This window comes from Saccostrea cucullata, unplaced genomic scaffold, assembly GCF_032062105.1.
Source record: "Saccostrea cucullata isolate Sc308-1 unplaced genomic scaffold, CSIRO_AGI_Scuc_v1 ctg209, whole genome shotgun sequence".
In the NCBI taxonomy this organism is placed as follows: Eukaryota; Metazoa; Mollusca; class Bivalvia; order Ostreida; family Ostreidae; genus Saccostrea; species Saccostrea cuccullata.
This window is the reverse complement of record NW_026925659.1, coordinates 26,925-42,488: the sequence shown is the minus strand read 5'-3', so window position 1 is coordinate 42,488 and position 15,564 is coordinate 26,925. Positions and strand designations below refer to the sequence as shown.

Below are 15,564 nucleotides of genomic sequence, written 5' to 3'. Positions count from 1 at the left end.
GCTGTTATATTTACATAATTTATTTACAGCTTCCATACAAATCTCACAAAAGACTTTCACTCCCTTATGCTGCCTAACATTCAAACATTCACACAAAGTAGATAAAGTAGGGAAAATAAAGAAATTATGAAAACCTAAATTAAACACAAACCTGATCATGGAATAAACTCAGTCCAGAAATAGTTTCAACCTAAGAATATCAAATTCAACTAATAGAAAAACTTCTTAAAATGTCCTAGAACACTCTCACACCCATCTGAATGCTTGGGCATGAAAAATCAGAATACATGTACAATAAAAATTCCCTTCTAAAATCACATGACCAATCCAGAATGACCTGTCGACTTACTGAACACATCTATAAATAGCTACAAATCTACAGGTAAACCCTAAAGAAAGATTACCTGAAATACCTTACCTGTCAGACTTCATAAATAATAAAATAACAAAACACATTCGTTAATTTATAGTTTGAATGAAATAAATCTTTATTTACATATTTCAATTTGAACTCTGAAAATAATAATTAATTCAAAGAATTTTCCTGAAAAATAAATTCATTAAAAACATCTAAAATTTCACTCTATTGCACAAGTTTGACATAGAAAAATATAGGCAATAAGATGTGAAGATGTGTTTGTAAAACACTGATGCCCCGTATGGCAACAAAGCGAAGATTAAACTTTTCTTAAATGCAAATTTAATATATTGGTACCCAAAGTAGGGTATTCTCATTGGAAATATGAAATATGAAAGTAGGCCAAGATTAAAGTTTTTTCATAAGTACAGAAATCTCCAAGGTCAAGGTCAAAAGGTCAAGGTATCCAATGAAAGGTCTTGCCACAAAGAATACATATGTGAAGTATAAATGCTGAAACTTATGTGGAAGCATGTTTGGGTAGTGTAGATTTTAAATTGTTTGAAGCATGACCCTTTAGGATTGTCAAGGTCAAGATTGGTATTACAAAGGGGAATATCTGCTAAATGACAGAATGGCCAAAGTTTCTCAGGTGAGCAATGTGGCCCATGGGCCTCTTGTTTTGTAACTACTTATTTCAGTGTTAATTTTATATATGTACATGTAACACATACAGTATAAATTGTAAATTTAAGATGAATGATTGGCAGTGTTTTCTGTTTTTGTAGGACAACCATACAATCAGCTTGCTATTGTGGAGGCTGCAAGGGGAAACAAGTTAACCACAGTTTTTTATTATATCCGCAGCCTAGCTCTCCGACATCCTTTTCCCGCTGCTGCTACTAATTTGGAAAAAATGTACACAAAACTCACAAAAGACATGTAAGACTGAATGAACATATTGTCATATTCGTATAATCATTCTTAACTAACTTGAATTGAAGAATTTTGAAACAGTGGCACAAAAGTCAAGAAATGCTGTAAAAAAAAAATACATTTCACAGTGGCTTTTTAGCTCATCTGAGCAGTGTAGGGCTTTCAACTGCCACTAGGGTTTAATGTTATAAACAACATACTTGCCAACCTCCAGCATATGTACCACATAAATATTGTTTCTCTTTTTACCAAAATTTACCAAAAGGAGCAGCTTAAAAACTTATGACTTTACAACTTTATACACAACCATTCTCCATGATAAATTAAAGTCCAGGCTTTTTGATATCATTGACAGCTTCTTTTTCAATAAAAATGGAACTCGTAAATGTATTTACCTGCATGTACAGCTGGTCACTGGTCATTTGCAAAATTATTTTGTTAAAATACAATCTGATTGCACACACAAGTACTCTGAAGTTGACATCAAAGAGATGCTTGAGTTTTTGATTGACAATATCTATGTGGTTTTTTAGCTCTACTGGTCAGAGACCAGAAGAGCTTATGCGATAGTAATGCGTCCGGCGTCCGTCCTCTGTCTGTCTGTCTGTCCGTCTGTCTGTAAACAATATTTCAAAACGCTACTCCTCCTACAATTTTAGTCTGATTTCAATATTACTTGGCACACAAGTAGACTACACTAAGATACATAGAATAGTGCATCGATTTTTGATTTTGATGAACCGTGTTGCCATGGTTACTAAAAATAGAATTTTCTGTGAAATTCCTTAAAAATGCTACTCCTTCTACAGTTTTGGTCTGATTTCAATATAACTTGGCACACAAGTAGACTACACTAAGATACATAGAATAGTGCATCAGTTTTTGATTTCGATGAATGGTGTTGCCATGGTTACTAAAAATAGAATTTTCTGTGAAATTCCTTTAAAACGCTACTCCTTCTACAGTTTTGGTCTGATTTCAATATAACTTGGCACACAAGTAGACTACACTAAGGTACATAGAATAGTGCATCGGTTTTTGATTTCGGTGAACGGTGTTGCCATGGTTACTAAAAATAACTTTTCTGTGAAATTCCTTTAAAACGCTACTCCTTCTACAGTTTTGTTCTGATTTCAATTTAACTTGGCACACAAGTAGACTACAGTAAGATACATAGAATAGTGCATCAGTTTTTGATTTCAATGAACGGTGTTGCCATGGTTACTAAAAATAGAATTTTCTGTGAAATGCCTTTAAAACGCTACTCCTTCTACAGTTTTGGTCTGATTTCAATATAACTTGGCACACAAGTAGACTACACTAAGATACATAGAATAGTGCATCGGTTTTTGATTTTGGTGAACGGTGTTGCCATGGTTACTAAAAATAGAATTTTTTGTGAAATTCCTTTAAAACACTACTCCTTCTACAGTTTTGGTCTGATTTCAATTTAACTTGGCACACAAGTAGACTACAGTAAGATACATAGAATAGTGCATTAGTTTTTGATTTCGATGAATGGTGTTGCCATGGTTACTAAAAATAGAATTTTCTGTGAAATTCCTTTGAAACGCTACTCCTTCTACAGCTTTGGTCTGATTTCAATATAACTTGGCACACAAGTAGACCACACTAAGATACAAAGAATAGTGCATAAGTTTATGATTTCAATGAATGGTGTTGCCATGGTTACTAGAAATAGAATTTTCCGTGAAATTCCTTTAAAACGCTACTCCTTCTACAGTTTTAGTTTGATTTCAAAATAAGTTGGCACACAAGTAGACTACACAAAGAAACTTAAAATAGTGCAATGGTTTTTGATAAGTACAAACCAGTAGAGCTACAGTCTCGACAGAGACTTCTGGTGGAGACCAAGTATTCCAACAATCTATTGAAATTCCCATTGGTGCCAATTGTACTCCGTTATTAGCAGACCTATTTTTATATTCATATGAAACAGAATTTGTGCAAAATCTAATGCATGAAAAGAACCTGGCACCTGATCCCACCTCTGATGTTTCGGAGGTCTGTGTTTGCTCTGCTCCTATTTTGTATTGTTTTATGGACTTTGATATTGAATACTGTTCATTATCTCCATATAATCCTTCTTTCTTGGTTCAATCAGAGAATTGTCTCTGGTTAAATTTGTTCCTGCCGGCCTTGATAACGATCTAGCGCTTTCGGAAACCATTTTAAATTGACTTGTACATTGATTTGTCAGAACAACACCCAGTTAATTTTTAACACCTGCACTGATAATTAATCCATTGGCATTGTTCTAAGCTTGGGTTGTGACTGGAAGTTAAAAGTGCAACCAAATTTACGAACCAAATGCGGAAAGCAGATTTTCGAGTTGTTCCGCAAAAATTGGGTAAAAATCGGCTTATGGGTTGAAAATCGGTTTTAACCCGACAAAATTGGGTGAGTTGGCAACTATGATAAACAATAACCCATTGCTGAAACTTGTTTAGAGCAGGTCTGAGGTATCTATATCTGTGTTTAAGCAAGTCCTTTTTAGCATTTCCCAAGTGTTTTTATGCTTTTATTAGGTGCCAGTGGTTTTAAAAATTAGCCCTGATGTTCAGCTTATTTACCATGTAATTGCAAACACTGTTTAATTATACATATAATTAAAATTTTTAATTAAAATATAAAATGAAATCAACCCTTCTGAGCCATAGGCTCAAAGAGCTAATGCTGTGGCCATTTGAGCGTCGTGTGGTGTGCATAAACTTTTTAGATTATGGGCCATAACTCAAGAACCCCTTGGCCTAAGGGCTACCATGTATACTAAAACTAGGGTCGGGACCTTAAAACAAGATAATCAGGAAAATAAAACCCAAGTACTGGTTGCTAAAAAATCTTTTTCTCCAGAAACACCTAGCAGATTTTCACCAAATTTACATATTTACAGGATATGTTGAAGATTGAAAATTGTTCAAGGCATCACCCTGGGTCAAAGAGCGTGGTCTCAAGGTCAATTCAAAGTTGACCTAAATTTACACTTAATAAAATTGTTGATATTTTGCTTACTGTAAAGACTAGGATCATCAAATCTTGTAAGTTGAGGCATCTTAGGACTTCACATCATGTTAACTCAAAAGTAGGTCATGTTAACAAACCTTTTAAATTTTCAATTTTCAAATTGTTATGGAGGAATATTTTGAACACTTTAACATGTTTAAGGCATATGATCATCAAACTTTGTCAGTTGATGCATCTTGGGTCCTCAAACAATGCCCATGTAAGAATAGGTCACTATGACCTACTTTTTGAATTTTTAGGTCACCTGAGTAAACTCAGGTGAGCTATTGCTATCCGTTTTCATCTGTCGTCGTACGTCGTTCGTCACGTCTATAAACTTTTGAACATTTTTAACTTCTTCTCTGGAACCACTGAACCAGTTTCAACCAAGTTTGGTATACAGCATCTACTGTAAACGTGGTTATATTGACGAGTTGAAAAATTGACGATTTTTTGTTTACGAAAATTGACGAGTGTTAATTTTGACGAAATATTGAATTGAGAGTTATGTACCTTTGAATTCACGAAGTTAAAAAAAAATGAATGCCAGAGTTTGAGTTAGACCATCTACAGTGTGTTAGATTGTACAAACCCTATAAGTGTGTACAATTTGATTACATAAATTAACCTTTTCTTTTTGTTTTCATTATAAGCGATCATTGCCTGAGGTGACAAACTTGGTCAAGCACAGCGTGATAATTACGCTAAGTTACGCATGCAAGTATTTGATTCACTAGCTTGGATTCAATAGTTTTTAAAAAGTGTGATTATAGATCACTATGTTTTCATAACTTATTACAAAGGAAATTAACAGTAACTTTGATTTAGTTTAAATAAAGGAAAGCCGAGAAAATTAAACGGTAAAGTTGTATAATGGTCAATGTCTGTTGTGACGCTATATATATGATTTGAAGTTTGACGAGTGTAAATTTTGACGAGGAAAGAAGAATCGTCAATATAGTCAAAATTAGCACATCGTCAAAATTTCCACGTTTACAGTATGGGAGAAGGGGAACAAAATTTGTGAATTTCACGGTCCCTGCCCCCCTGGGGTCTGAGGGGTGGGGCCAAAACCACTAAAATTAATGTAATCTTTAAAAATCTTCTTTTCTTCTGGAAATCAAGCAGTCAAACTGTTGACATGATTGTAATCAGCATTGAGTCCTCTTTTAAAATTGTGAAGTTCATGGCCCCTGGGTCAGGGGTTCTGATGTTAGGGTGGGGCTATATAGATCTTATGGTAAAAGTGCATTATTTCTTTGAAAATCTTCTTCTCTGCTCCTGGGTATTAAATTTACTATTTAAGAACATAGTTATGATACCAAGAGTGCCTCTTTAAAAATTGTGAATTTCATGGCCCCTGGATCAAGGGTACTGGTGTTAGGGTGGGGCTATATTGATCATATAGTAAAAGTGCATTATTTCTTTTAAAATCTTCTTCTCTGCTCCTGGGTATTAAATGGCCCCTTGGTCAGGAGTTCTGGTGTTAGGGCGGGGGTATATAGATCATATAGTAAAAGTGCATTATTTCTTTGAAAATCTTCTTCTCTGCTCCTGGGTGTTAAATAAACTAAGAACATATTTATGATGACCAAAAGTGCCTCTTTAAAAATTGTGAATTTCATGGCCCATGGGTCAGGGGTTTTGGTGTTAGGGCAGGGCTCTATTGATTGTATAGTGAAAAAAATATTAATTCTTTGAAAATCTTCTTCTCTGCTCCTCGGTATTAAACAAGCTAACTAAGTACATAGTTATGATTAACAAGATGCATCCTCCAAAATTGTGAATTTTATTGCCCCAGGGTCAAGGGTTCTGGTGTTAGGGCAGGGCTGTATTGATTATATAGTGAAAATGCATTAATTCTTCAAAAATCTTCTTCTCTGCTCCTGGGTATGAAACCAATAAACCATGTACATAGTTATGATGAGGAAAGATGCCTCTTCCAAATTTGTGAATTTCATGGTCCCTGGTCAGGGGTTTTGGTGTAAGGAGGGAACTCTTTTGATTATATAGTGAAAATGCATGAATTCTTTAAAAATCTTCTTCTTTGCTCTTGGGTATTAAACAAACTAAGTAAGTATATAGTTATGATGAGCAAGAGTGTTTCTTCAAAAATTGTGAATTTTGTGGCCCCTGGGTTCGGGGTTGTGATGTAAGGGCGAGGCTTTATTGGTTATATAGTGAAAATACATTGTTTCTTCATAAATCTTCTTCTCTGCTCCTGGGTATTAAACCAATGAACTATGTACATAGTTATGATGAGGAAGGATGCCTCCTCCAAAACTGTGAAATTTCATGGCCCCTGGGTCAGGGGTTCTGTTGTTAGGATGGGGCTCTAATGATTATACATAGTGAAAATGCATGAATTCTTTGAAAATCTTTTCCAATGCTTCTAGGTATTATGCCAATGATCTTAGTACATATATTTATGAAGAAGAAAGGTGCATCTAGCAAAATGATTAATTCCATGTTCTCTGGGTCAGGGGTATCGGGAGGGAGGGGGGGGGGGGTAACAGTATATAGTCTGAAGATAAATAAATGCTTTGAAATCTGCTCTGCGTATTAATCAGCCATTTATGATGAAATTAAATTTATGACAAAATTTCCAAAATTTTGAAATATGTGGCCCCAGGGTCAGTGGTTCCTGTGGTATAGGGTGCACAACTGGTTATAAAGTAAAAATTCATTTTCTCTTTCTTACTCTGATCTAACTCTGGGTATTAAGTAACTAGAGTAAGCATTCTAAGTGTATAATTATGATAAGCAATGGTGCCTCTTTCAAAATTGTGAATTTCATGGCATCTGGTTTAAAACACGATCCAAATTCAATTTTTGGAAAAGTTGTTTCATGATGCTCAGGTGACCTAGAAGGCCCGTGGGCCTCTTGTATGGCTTATCTTTTCTATAACATTTAATCCCATTATTTTAGAGGTTTAGAATCACCAAATCTTGTAAGTTGATGGATCTTGGGGACTTGTATGTATATATGAAAAAGTAGGTCACTGTGACCTACTTTTTGAATTCTGCAGGAATTTGTTTTCAGATCGTTAGGTCAATTAGGCCTTTTCCTATCCGTTTTCTTCTGTCGTTGTGTGTTGTGTCTTTACTTTTGAACATTTACAGCTTCTTCTCTGAAACCACTAAACCGATTTCAACCAAATTTGGTATACAGCATCTTTGGGTGAAGGGGAACAAAAATTGGGAAATTTATGGTCCCTGCCCCCCTGAGGCCTCTTGGATGGAGCTATAACCACTAAAATTAATGAAATCTTTAAAAATGTTCTTTTTTACTCCTGGACATGAAGCAGTCAAACTGTTGGCATGAATGTACAGTAAAACTCGGTTATAGCGAGGTCTTTGGAACCTATAAATTTACTTTGCTATATCCATAATTCGTTATATCTGTATAAGGAATACATTACATTCACATAGCTGGGGATCCAAGATAACTTCGCTATATCCGTGAATTCACTATATCCGTGTTTGCACTAAATGAGTCTTACTGTAATGAGCATTGAGTCCTCTACCAGAATTGTGAAATTCATGGCCCCAGGGTCAGGGGTTCTAGTGCTAGGCAGGGCTATATAGATTATATAGTGAAAATGCATTATTTCTTTGAAAATCTTCTCTGCTCCTGGGTATTGAATAAACTAAGTACATAGTTATGATGAGCAAGAGTGCCTAACCCAAATTTGTGAATTTTATTGCTCCAGGGTCAGAGGTTCTGGTGTTAGGGTGGGGCTTTATTGATAATATAGTGAAAATGCATTAATTCTTTGAAAATTTTCTTCTCTTTTCCTAGGTATTAAATAAACTAACTAAGTACATAGTTATGATGAGCAAGAGTGCCTAACCCAAAATTGTGAATTTTATGGCCCCAGGGTCAAGGTTTCTGGTGTTAGGACAGGATTTTATTGATTATACAGTGAAAATGCATTAATTCTTTGAAAATCTTCTTCTCTGCTTCTGGGTATTAAATAAACTAAGTACATAGTTATGATGAGCAAGAGTGCCTCTTCCAAAATTGTGAATTTTATAGCACCAGGGTCAGGGGTTCTGGTGTTAGAGCGGCGCTCTATTGATTATATAGTGAAAATGAGATGTCGTAGTGGACGTCAGACCAAAAGTTTTAGTCCTTACAACATCTCGCTGAGATTAGGTTTTGTACATTGAGTTTCATATCACGAGATTAATTGAACCGCTATTTAAGAAACTACTACAGTTTGATTTATTAATCATTATAATATAGATTCATAATCATTAAATAAATACAGAACTGCAAAGTCATGATTGGTGATATTTATATTGAAGCATAAGGTAGTGTAAATGGGCAATCAGTTTTAAATAGAAATATATAGGAAATATCTAAAAAAATCTTTTCAGTGACAACAAAACCATGATTAGTGATATTTATATGGAAGCATCCTCAGGTAGTGTAGATTCAAAATTGTACAGATCAGAACTCCAGGTGGTTGGGTGGAGACACAATTTAGAATAAATTTTTAACTGTAATGGTCAGAGACCAGAAGAGCTTATATATGCTGTGATATTATGGTATCTGTTGTCTATCTGTCTATCTGTAAACAATTTTTCAAAATGCTACTCCTCCTACCATTTGTCTAATTTCAATATGACTTAGCAAATGAATAGACTACACTAGGATACATAATTCTTTATATATAAGTTTTTGATTTTGATGATTGATGTTGCCATGGTTACTGAGAATAGAAATTTCTGTGAAATACTTCTCTTTCAGTTTTAGTCTGATTTCAATATAACTTGGCACACAAAGAGTCCACACTAAGATACATAATTCTATCTCTGTATTGGGATTTGATTTTGATGAACGGTGGTGCTGTCACAGGTCACTAAAATAGAAATTTCTGTGTAATCCTTTCAAAATGCTACTTCAAATACAGTTTCAGTTTGATTTCAGTGTAACTTTGCACACATGTAGCTGATACTAAAATACCTATTTCTGTTTATTAGTTTTTATTATACCCCATGCAGCAAGTTGCATGAGGTATAATGTTTTTGACCTGTACGTCAGTCAGTCCTGTTTTTTTAGTTCTTCTGAGTACACTCAGGTGACCTATTGCTATTTGTTTTTAGGTCACCTGAGTAAACTCAGGTGACCTATTGCCATCTGTTTTCGTTCGTCGTCGTGCATCGTGCATTGTGCGTTAACATTTGAACATTTTCAGCTTCTTCTCTGCAACCACTGAACCAATTTCAACCAAATTTGGTGCAAAGCATCTATGGGTGAAGGGGAACAAAAATTGTGATTTTCATGCTCCCTGCTCCCCTGGGGCCTGAGGGGTGGGGCCAAAACCACTAAAATTAGTGCAATCTTTGAAAATCTTCTTCTTTACTCCTGGACATCAAGCAGTCAAACTGTTTGCATGATTGTAATCAGCATTGGGTCCTCTACCAAAATTGTGAAATTCATGGCCCTGGGGTCAAGGGTTCTAGGCCAGGGCTAAATAAGTATATAGTGAAAATGCATTATTTCTTTGAAAATCTTCTTCTCTGCTCCTGTGTATTAAATAAACCAACTAAGTGCATAGTTATGATGAGCATATTTTGAATTTTATGGCCCCAGATCAGGAGTTCTGGTGTTAGGGTGGGGCTCTATAGATTATATAGGGAAAATACATGAATGCTTTGAAAATCTGGATCAAGGGTACTGGTGTTAGGGTGGGGCTATATTGATCATATAGTAAAAGTGCATTATTTCTTTTAAATTCTTCTTCTCTGCTCCTGGGTATTAAATGGCCCCAGGGTCAGGGGTTCTGGTGTTAGGATGGGACTCTATAGATTATATAGTGAAAATACATGAATTCTTTGAAAATCTTCTTCTCTGCTCCTAGGTATTGAATAAACTAACTAAGTGCATAGTTATGATGAGCAAGAGTGCCTCTACCAAAATTGTGAATTTTCTGGCCCCAGGGTCAGGGGTTCTGGTGTTAGGGCGGGGCTCTATTAATTATATAGTGAAAATACATGAATTCTTTAAAAATCTTCTTCTCTGCTCCTAGGTATTAAATGAATTAACCAAGTGCATAGTTATGATGAGCAAGAGTGCCTCTACCAAAATTGTGAATTTTATAGCCCCAGGGTCAGGGGTTTTGGTGTTAGGGTGGGGCTCTATTGATTATATAGTGAAAATACATGGATTCTTTGATTTTTTTTCTCTGCTCCTAGGTATTAAATAAACTAACTAAGTATATACTATAGTAATAATGAACAAGAATGCCTCTTCCAAAATTGTGAATTTTATGGCCCCAGGGTCGGGTTTCTGTTTTTAGGGCGGGGCTCTATTGATATTATAGTGAAAATACATGAATTCTTTGAAAATTTTCCTTTCTGCTCCTAGGTATTAAGCAGGTGAACATACCTATATAGTTATGATGAGCAAGGGTCCTTATCTTCCAGAATTGTAAATTTCAAGGCCCCTGGGACAGGGGTACCTTAGACAGGGGGTGGGGGGGGGGGGGGGGGGGGGGGGGGGGGGGGGGGGGGGGGGGGGGGGGGGGGGGGGTGGGGTGGGGTGGGGGGATATTTATATACTAAAAATGAATGAATTGTTTGAAATCTGCTCCTTGGTATTAATCAAATATTTTTGAAAAGCAAGGATGCCTTTTTAAAAATTGTGCAATGTTTGGATCTAGGCCTAAGGGTCAGGGGTTCATGTGTGAATGGGGCACTACTGATTAGTTGACATGCATTTTTTGCTCCCCTACCCTGCCTATGGGTATTCAGTAACCAAACTAAGCAACTGCTAAGTGTATTGTTATAATGATCAATGGTGCCTCTTTCAAAAATTGTGAATGCCATAGCATCCGGCTTAAAACATGAATCAAATTCAGTCACTGGAAAGTTGTTGCATAATGCTCAGGTGACCTATAAGGCCCATGGGCCTCTTGTTGTCTGTTGTTGTGCGATGTGCGTCATCCGTTAACATTTGAACACTTTACATTGTAAGCTTCTTCTATGCAACCGCTCGAACCAATTTCAACCAATTTTGGCACGTACAAAGCAGGGTAAAGGGGAACAAAAATTGTGCATTTCATGGCTCCCCCCCTGGGGCCTGAGGGGTGGGGCCAAAACCACAAAAATTGATGCAGTCTTAAAAAATCTTCTTCTATACTCCTGGACATCAGGCAGTCAAACTGTTTGCACAGTTGTAATCAGCACTGAGTCCTCTACCATAATTGTGAAATTCATGGGCTTAGGGTCAGGGGTTCTAATGCTATGGCAGTTCTAAATAGATTATATAGTGAAAATGCATTATTTCTTTGAAAATCTTTTTGTCTGCTCCTGGGTATTAAATAAACTAACTAAGTACATAGCTATGATGAGCTAGAGTGCCTCTCCCAAAATTGTGAATTTCATGGCCCCAGGGTCAGGGGTTCTGATGTTAGGGCGGGGCTCTATTAGTTTTTTAGTGAGAATACATTAATTCTTTGAAAATCTTCTCTGCTCCTGGGAATTAAAGAAACAAACTAAGTACATAGTTATTATGAGCAAGAATGCCTCTTCAAAAATTGTGAATTCATGGCCCCAGGATCAGAGGTTCTTGTGTTAGGATGGGGCTCTATTGATCATATAGTAAGAATGCAAAAATTCTTTAGAAATCTTTTCCAATGCTTCTAGGTATTATGCCAATGATCTTAGTACATATATTTTATGATGAAGAAAGGTGCATCTAGCAAAATGATTAATTCCATGTTCTCTGGGTCAGGGGTATCGGGAGGGGGGAGGGGTTACAGTATATAGTCTGAAGATTCTGCTCCTAGGTATTTAACCAATGAACTATGTACATAGTTATGATCAGGAAGGATGCTTCTTACCTATTTGTGAATTTTATGGACCCTGGGTCAGGGGTTCTGGTGTTAGGGCGGGATGGTGATTAATCTTATGATTATATTGTGAAAATGCATTATTTAGTTCTTTGGAAATTCTTTGCTCCTTGGTAATATGCCAATGATCTAGGTAACATATTTATGATGAAGAAAGGTGCCTCTTCCAAAGTTGTTCATTTCAGGGCCCCTGGGTTAAGGGTAAGGGGGGGGGGGGGGGTACATAGTCTGAAAATAAAATAATGCTTTGAAATCTGCTCTTTGGTTTTAATCAACCATTTATGATGAAATAAATTTTAGCCCAATATTATCATGCTATGTTATGTAATATTTGTATAGTAGTACTGAATGCTGTATAAAATAATATGAACCTTTTTTCTTAATAATGGTGTCTTTAAATCACTATAGAATATTCATTTTTTAAGATAGATCTATAAACCCTATATAATGTTTGTTTTTGAAATCAATACCAATGTCCTTGCCTTATTAGATTTGTCCTATAAACTCACCTGTGCAAGCTTCAGGTAAGGACAGGTAATGTAAAAGGATTTTGCGAGAAAAAAAAAATAGACCAATACTTCATTCTATCTAAATGATTTAGATTTTTTGTCTTATTTCAAATAAAGGGAAAAAATATTTTATAATCATTTACTCTAGATATTCATGTTATGGAATCATCCTCAGGTAGTGTAGATTCAATTTTATTCAAATCATGACCTCTGGGTTAGGGTGGGGCCACAATGGCTGATCAAAGTTTTACAAAGAAGTTTATAGGAAAAATATTTAAAAATCATCTTCTCAAGAACCATTTGGCAAGGTGAAACTCATGTGAAATCATCCTCAGATAGTGTAGATTCAATTTTGTTCAAATCATGACCCGTGGGGGTAAGGTGGGGCCACAATGTCCGATCAAATTTTTACACAGGAATATATAGAAAAAATCTTTAAAAATCTTCTTCAAGAATCACTTGGCCAGGAAAGATGAAACTCATGTTGAATCATCCTAAGGTAGTGTAGATATCATCAAACTTTGTCAGGTGATTCATCTTATGTCCTCAGAATGTGTTAAATAAAAGCAGATCATGGTGACCTAGTTTTGTTATTTCAAGGCATTATTTAAACATTTCAAATAATGGGAGTCTTAAGATAATCAAATTTTGTCATTTGAGCCAATGTGGGATCTCTGAGTATGTTTTCCAAAGAGTATGTCACTGCGACTTACTTTTGAAATTGCATGGCTATATATTAATATTTCAGATTATAGGGGGCTTAGAATCATCACACTCTGTCAGTCAATTATTCTGGGCTCTCAGAGTGATTTAACTGAAATATAGGTCATGATAACTTACTTTTAGGATTTCAAGGCTTTATTTAAATATACATGGTACTTAGAGGCTTCAAAAAGAGTGATATTATTGTAAAATTTATCAAAAGAGCAATTCAAAGCCCTTGGGCCTCTTATATTCAAATCATGAAGAGGGTTTGGTTGGAGGGGTGTGTGTGGAAATTAAAAGCCAATATAGGAGATAAAATTTTACAAAGTAATATGTAGGAAAACATATTTAAAAGTCTTCTTTTCAAGAGTGGCAAAGTTATGCATGTATTCTATATTGATGTGGTGACATCCTCAAGTAGCATATAATTAACACCCCCCCCCCCAATTAAACTTTTTCAATACTAAGCTGATTTGTGTTCTTACCTAGCCTATGTACTTGGGTGAGTGATGTGGCTCATGGGCCTCTTGTTATGTTCTCCAAACGAAGTTGAGGAACTTGTTGTTTTTACTCTGTTTCTTACTATTAATATTATTTTTCTTCTTCTTCCTGGGTACTTTTTTGTCCGTGAGTGATCTCTTGTAAACTACACATTAGATTAATGTGAAACCTATTTAGGGTCAGTGGGGATGTTATGTAGATTTGCGGAATAAAGGTCATTTTGCATGCACGTGCTTGCAAATTTTTTTTATGGAATCCTTTGATACTGGTCATATCTTTCAAATGTCTTACAAAAATTAGGCACAAAAAGGGAGATGGGCAGCATTTGGGGAACATAGGTACCGGTTCCCATTAAAATTAACACTAGTTTTCTATTGTTTTAGTCCTGAGCTGAAAGGAAAACTCTCAGTGAGTGAAATGATCACATCGTTTCTCCAGCTTCATGCATGTATTCATCTCTGCACTGGTTTGTATGATTTTGAAGTAATAAATGATTCATTTCTAAAATATTTCTTCATTTTGTATTTTTATGTACTGGGTATACCATTACATTTTTTGATTAAACTTCCTACAGAACTTGACAGAGCAGCAGCACTGAGTTCTAAACTCCTGGCAGCCTTACCAGCCCATGTAACATCTCAGAGTTTTCCATCTCTTATTCTGGTACAAATTGTGGCTATAAATATCTTCTCCATGCACCATGCTCAACGTATGACTCAGTATCAGGACAGTGAGGAACAGTCCAACTCCTTCAATGAAGAACTTGGCAGTGAAGAGCTCAGATCATTTTCTTTGATGTTCAGTTTTACAAGTAATTTATTCCCTAAAACATTTCCGTAAAGAAGTATTCTTGTGCATTGGTAAAATGGCATTTGTCTGTACAGATTATACAGTTCTAGTTTATTTTCCATGCAGGTTTTTGGCATATTAAGGATGACGTTTACTCGGGTTTCAAAAAACAGAAAGGAAATTTTATAAAGTATAATATGTTAAATTAAGAATTGTTCTAAATGGATAAAATAAGCAAGTTTTGCTTGATGTCCAGGAGTAAAGATTTTTTAAGCAAGTTTTAACTCAATACATGTATCAGTTTGAAAATTTAATATTTCATTATTCGAAGAAAATAAACAGAAACAAAAATCAATGTATGGTAATGCAGAGGAAATTTGGACTAAATTTGTAATTTTTTGTTTTGTCAAAATTTATATTTTTCTTGCAATGTTAATAACAATGTAAAGGTTACATGCATATCATTTTGCAATTATTATAGGTGTTGGCTTTCGTAAACTATTTCAAATGATTGAATGCTATATGAGATAAAGAAATTCAAAAATATGAACAATTAAAAACCATTCCAGACAACATATCTCAGTAATTTGATCATTGACCCCATATAATGTTAATACCATGCAACAAAAGTAATCTGAGGCTATAAATAATTTAGAGTTCTTATCATTCGGAATTTTTAAATATTCAATTCCACATAGGGAAAAAATATAAATGTGACAGAGGAAATTCGGACGGTAATAATCTTTAAGTTTATGGCCCAAACTCTTATCTTTTCTTTAAATGAAGCAAAGCTGTTCTGTTGCTATTATGTTTCATTATTTAAAGAGTTGTGTTGCTTGTAATATTTTGTGAGTAAAGAAAGAATTGGTCATAGTGTGAA

General features: G+C 35.3%; 1 protein-coding gene across 1 annotated transcript in view; it reads left to right on the top strand.

The window, feature by feature from the left end:
- Positions 1-15,564, top strand: part of LOC134269528 (nonsense-mediated mRNA decay factor SMG7-like) — a 95,553-nt gene that overhangs the window by 61,307 nt on the left and 18,682 nt on the right. Inside the window, exons 9-11 of the mRNA XM_062751729.1 lie at positions 1,147-1,300; positions 14,279-14,361; positions 14,470-14,706. Coding sequence (XP_062607713.1) covers positions 1,147-1,300; positions 14,279-14,361; positions 14,470-14,706 — 474 coding nt within the window. The remainder of the gene's footprint in view (positions 1-1,146; positions 1,301-14,278; positions 14,362-14,469; positions 14,707-15,564) is intronic.